Source organism: Pteropus alecto, unplaced genomic scaffold, assembly GCF_000325575.1.
Source record: "Pteropus alecto unplaced genomic scaffold, ASM32557v1 scaffold75, whole genome shotgun sequence".
Taxonomy (NCBI): domain Eukaryota; kingdom Metazoa; phylum Chordata; class Mammalia; order Chiroptera; family Pteropodidae; genus Pteropus; species Pteropus alecto.
The window spans coordinates 31,001,626-31,007,625 of record NW_006440638.1 but is presented as its reverse complement, the minus strand read 5'-3'; the positions used below and the strand labels follow the sequence as shown (position 1 = coordinate 31,007,625).

Genomic DNA, 6,000 nt, shown 5'->3' with positions numbered 1-6,000 from the left:
TAATAGTGAAAAATAAGTCTATCCATATAAGTCTATCCATTTTGTCACACTTCATGTTACGAAAGTCGGGTGCTGGAGGCGATTTGTAAATCTGTTTTCCTGAAGCTTTCAGGCCCCAGCTGCTTTCCACCAAATTGTAGCAAAAGTTGGTCCTTTGAAGCTTAAAAACCTAATCGATTTTATTCCTTATTAAAGTGCATACTATTGGGTATCATTTTATCTTATCTAAAACTAATAGTTTGCTCCCCCTCCCTTCATGAGAAAAGGCATCAGCAAGAGTAACCATATGTCCTGGTTTGCCCAATTTATACTTGTCTTGGTGGAATTATTCATTGTACCCCCCTTCACTCTCAAAAGTGACCTAGTTTGGATAATAAATTATAGCGTCACTTCATCCCAGGGGATTCCTCAGCAGTTGGGTTATCTTGCCTGCACTTGCCACCTCACTACTCTCTTAGGTGACTTTCTGTCCAACAAAGGTTTCAGCCACATTGCTTTTCCCAAGCTTTACCTGGGAAGTCCTCACATGTGCCCAGCCTGTTATGAATTAACATTAGCCTAATAGATATTCACTTAAGTTTTCCCATTTTATCATTTTTCCCCATAATTTGCCGATTATTGTCAAATTTAAATTTGTGCCAAAAGTTACTCTTCGTCCATCAGAATTATCCATTTTACAGCTCAGTTCATCCCCATTTTTCACCACCTACAGTTTTTAAAATTGTATCTGCTTTCAAGTTAATCTTAAATGTAAACAAGATACTAGGACTTTTAACATTCATTGCTCTTGCCCTTATCAAGTATAAGGTTGTCTATATTCATAAAGCACCTCAAAAGCCCTCATGTAATTACAGCAAACAGGTCCAAGCTGAGTAGTAGCAAAGATACGTCTAAGGTGATACAGCCCCTATCTCCACGCTTGGTCACAGGCAGAGTTTTGTCCACAAGATGAAAGTTTTTAAGTACAGAAGCTTCTGCATTGGAAAAACAGAAACAAATTAGCTTCTCAATGATGATTACCTTTTGCACTTAGATAACTATATTTTAACTGTCATAAAGGGCTTTATGATATGAGAGGCTCTCTTTTCCTCCAAACAAGTGCCTGCATTCCTTGGGTAATGGAATGGGTTTTAAGGAAGAAAAGGAAATGTGTTGAATGGGGGATGCTGCCATCTTGAACTAGTGCAGGATCAATGTGGGGCTGTAGTTCATAGTCCAGAATGTTGGTTACCAATGGAAAATTTGTTTTCCCTTTTGTTTTAACCAGGCGACTTTCGGATGATGGTCGGAGAGGATAAAACAAAAGTGTTGAATATTGTAAAGCCCAACATAGTCCACTTTCGTGAGCTCTATGGCAACATACTACAGGAGAATCCCCAAGTGGTGTATAAAATCCAGCAAGGCAGACTGGAGGTAACTCTATGTGGAAAATAATGTCTCTTGTTTCTAAGATAAGAGCTATTTTAGAGCGGTATGACTAGTATGGTAACATTTATATTTTTAAAAGTTTTGTATGTAAACATGTTCTTTTATATATTTTAAATAATGCTGAAAGGTAACACGAGAGGCTAGTAATAAGAGGCCATCTTTGAAGAAGGGGGCCAGGGGCTGACTGAAATGGGAGCGGAGCTTGTCTTCACCATGTATATCCCTTTTGCCATTTGAAATTCTTACTATGTGTATTAATTACCAATCAAAAACAAGTGGAAAAACTCTCAGATTACCTTCTTTCCATTCCCAGTCCTATTTGCTTCTCCAGGGTAACCTTTCTGACAGTTTGGCATTTATTCTTCCAGATCTTTTTCTATTCATTTTTGTATATATTTGTACCTATACGTATGCATGAAGTGAAATGGTCTTTTTTTATTTGGTATTGTTTTAACATAAGTGGACTCATACATATTATTCTGAAGCTTATTTTTTTCCCATCTTGTTATTTTTATTGTCTTAGAACTTTCCTTTTGCTATATCAAATAAAACTTTCAAAGTATTTTTAAAAGTAATATTAAGTATTTGAAAATAATTATTAAAGAACTTTTCTTTTGAAAAAATAATTTAGATTTAGGATTTTTTTAAACTATAGAAACCACTGTTTTTTTAATCTTTAGCATAAAAAATACTATATTTTACTTTTTTAATGCTCCTCTTCTTCCAAATAGGAGCGACTAATATTATATTAAATAAAAATGAATAGAACTTCTAGAACTGAAAGGGACTTTAAAAAAGAGGAATTGTTTTAAACATAAGGAAAGAATGGAGAATAACATGAAATTTCCAGAATACCCACCACTGTGTTGAGCAGATTTTGCTGCGTTTGCTTCAGATTTAGGTTATTTATTTTTAATTTTCACTTTTCTTAAAGTAATGCATGCACATGACTCAAAAACCAAATGGTGCCTTAAGGTTTATAACAAAAAGTAGCATTCCCTGCTATACACCTTCTCACATCTCAGTGCTACTTCCTGGAGGGAACTGCTTTCAATTCATATCATTACCTGATTCTTCTGATGTTTACCTCCATGTTTCTAAATAATGTGATTTGACTGTCATTTCTTGATTTTTTTCAATTTTATACTTTATTTTTGTCATTCATCTATAAAAGGTGAGGATATTTTACTCTCTTATTCCACCCTCATCAACACACACACACACACACACACACACACACACACACACACACACACTTTTCCTCCTACCTCATTGTTGCTCCACATATAATTATTCATGATTTTGGGTTAGGTTAATATTCAGTATTTACTTTATTATGACAACTTATCTTTTCTTCATTGCTAAGATATATGACTATGAAATTCCCTTCCCCATATAACTTTGTTTTTCTCAGCGTTAATAATGGTCTCATCTTTTTCACTTGCTAGGTTTTCTTCATACCTGCCACTAGCTCATCCTCATACTCTTAGAATTCTGTAAAACTTCTCTCATTATAGACAAACACATCAGGTATTTTTTCTTTCTTGTTTTTTGGGCGGACAATCTGCATGGAGCCTTGTGTCCCCCATTCCTTTTTGGACTGGTCGTTTTATAGGCTTACTGTACAACTGTTCTGAAACTTCTTTTCATTATCATCTTGAGAAATTTTTTGCCTTTCTCTTCTGCTAGTTTTTTATTTTCTGGATCTTTTATCTTCCCCTTTCATGGTTATACTTTAATTTCAATGAAGTTTATCTTCCTAACATAGATTGTATGGGAGGTAAATTTTTTAAGACCATGTACATCTGAAAATTCTACCCTTGCACTGATTGATAGTTTGGGCTAGATATCAAATTCTAGGTTGGTAATAATTTTCCCTCAGAATTTTTAACTCATAGCTTCATTTCTTCTAGTTTTTAGTGTTGCGTTAAAAAGTCCGACGATACTCAGATTCCTTATCCTTTGAATGTAACCTTTTTATCTCTCTGACAGTGTTTAGGATCTTTTTCCTTTTCCTAGTCAGTATCCATACATTTCATGATGATTTGCCTTTGTCTTTGTATATGTCTGTTTTTCATGAGCCTTTTCAATCTACAAATTAATAACCTTCAATTCTAGCGAATTTTCTTTTATCTTTTCTGTAATAACTTCTTTATATTCACTTTCTTAGTTTGTTCTTTCTGAAATTCCCGTTAGTTGGTTGTTGGACCTTCTGGTTTGATCTTTTTGTTTTTCCTTTCTTTCCTCTTTTTTGTTTCTTTGGGGTGTTTTTTTTCCCCTGCTTTCCAGAAGAATTTTTCAATTGATCTTCTGACACTTCTATCAATGTTTCAATTTCCTCTGAATGTTCTTTGTTATCACATTCTATTCTTTTTTATGAACATATTTTCTTTCCTTATCTCTTTAAAGTCTTTAATTTTTTTTAATTTTAATTAGTTTCAAGTATACAGTACATTGGTTAGACATCTATATAGTTCATAAAATGATCCTCCCTGTTGCTCCCTCCCTCTCCTGACCCTCCACCTGGCCAGCTTATTAATGCTAACTGCATTTCTTATGCCGTGCTCCCCATCCCTGTGACCATCCATCAGCTACTAATTTGTACTTCTTTAACCCTTCACCTCATTCTCCTAGCCCCCAAACCCCCCTCTCCTCTGTCCATCACCAAATTGTCCACTATATTTGTGAGTCTGTTTTTGATTAGTTTGTTCTTTTTATTCTTTAGATTTCACATATAAGTGAAATCATATAGTGTTTATTTTTCTGTCTGACTTAAATACCTTCTAAGTCCATCAAAGCAATATCTTTTTCCATCCCCTTCCTTGTCATATGTAGGGGTCTTGTTTTCCTATCCTTTCAGGCACTCTATCTTTTGGTTGGAGCACTTAATTCTTTTCCATTTAAGGTACTTATTGATAGGAATGTAGTTGTTACTATTCTTTATTCCTGTTTTTGATACTTTGTTTTTCTTCTTAAAGAAGTCTCTCCAACATTTCCTGTAATACTGGCTTGGTGGCGATAAATTCCTTTAGCTTATTTTTGTCTGGGAAGCTCTTTATCAGTCCTCCCACTCAAAATGATAGCTTTGCTTTATAAATTATTTTTGGTTGTAGATCCTGGGTCTTCATCTTTTGAATATTTTTTTTCCCAAGCCTTTCTGTCCTGCATAGTTTCTTTTGAGAAATCAGCTGCCAGTCTTGTGGGTATTCCCTTATAAGTAACTCAGTTTTTCTCTTACTGCTTTTAATAATCTTTTGTTGTATTTAACCTTTGGCATTTTAATTACATATGTTTTTGTATGGGCCTCTTTGGATCCCTGATTTTTGTAATTCTCTGAGCTTCCTGGGGTTTTATGTCCATTTCCTTCAGGTTAGCTGGTCAAACGGATATTTGGACCCTTAACAGTGTCCTATATTTTCCTTAAATTATTTTTATAGTCTTGGCATCTTATCTCTTGCCATTCTTGCATGTCCTTGGCTTTCCCGTCCTTTAGATAAGGCATTTGATCCTTTTCTTTATTCACTTTGTTTATTTGTTTATTCCATTTAATATACTTCTCAGGTAATGTGTTCTCCATTTCAGACTGGTTCTCTTTTACAATTTCAATTTCCATTTTTATGTTTTTTAATCTCTTTGTTGGATTTCTCTACACTTCCCAAAAGTTTATTGAGCATTCTTCTAACCAATGTTTTGAACTCTGCATCTGTTAGATTACTTGACTCCATTATATTTGAATCTCTGTTCTGTTCCCTCATATGGTTTCTGCTTCATTGTCTTTCCATTTTGGCTACCTTTCCATGTCTATTTCTATGTACTAAGCAAAGCTCCTAAGTCTCCCAGTCTTATTAGTGTGGATTTGAAAGTAGGTGTTCAGTGGCACAGTCCTGAGAGGGGTTCAGCTGCAGGCCAAATTTAGCCCAAGCCTCTACCCCTCCGGAGCCACCTGTTAAGATTCGGCAAGCAATCCACAGATGCTGTGCTTATAGTTGCCCCAAAAGGCCACACCAGAAACCGAGGCCAGCTGCCTCCTCCATTGTGAGTCTCAGCAAGGAGCACCTGACTTGTTGAGGATAAACCTGGTTGTGGCTTGATAGGGGCCGCGAGTTGGGGAAGGCGGGGTTTCAGGGAATCCTCTGGGTGGAGCAACCTCTGTTATCCAGTTTGATGATGTCACGGCTATGGCGGTACTGTGTCCAGTTGGGGGAAAGACTCAACAGGGAACAATGGATACTGCCGGTGCTTCTGTACCTAGCAAGTCTCACCTCGGCCCTCACTCGGACAGTGTATGTCCCTGGTGTCCCCGTGTGCAGCCTGATCTGCATTGGTACTCAGAGTGAGCAGGTCCGTCACCACGAAAATCTGCTCGCAAACACGGCGCCTTTAAGAGGCTTTTGCCGCTGCCACAGCCTCTGTCTCACTCAGCCACTGGAGCCAGGGTAGGCCTGTGTCCTTGCCCCATCCCACCTTCAGCCATTGCAGAGTGATTTCTTGGTTTTCTCTCTAGTTGTATGGCTTGTTCATCCCAGGTGATTTTTCCTTGCTGCTGCTCCTTGTTTTCGTCACAACTTTGAT

The 6,000-nt window shown here is 36.8% G+C and overlaps 1 protein-coding gene across 7 annotated transcripts in view; it reads left to right on the top strand.

The window, feature by feature from the left end:
- TAMM41 (TAM41 mitochondrial translocator assembly and maintenance homolog) overlaps window positions 1-6,000 on the top strand; it is a 45,572-nt gene that overhangs the window by 23,334 nt on the left and 16,238 nt on the right. For all 7 annotated transcript variants that reach the window (XM_006917628.3, XM_006917627.3, XM_025050772.1 and 4 more), the window contains one exon: window positions 1,268-1,413. In XM_006917628.3, the coding sequence (XP_006917690.1) occupies window positions 1,268-1,413 (146 nt within the window). The remainder of the gene's footprint in view (window positions 1-1,267; window positions 1,414-6,000) is intronic.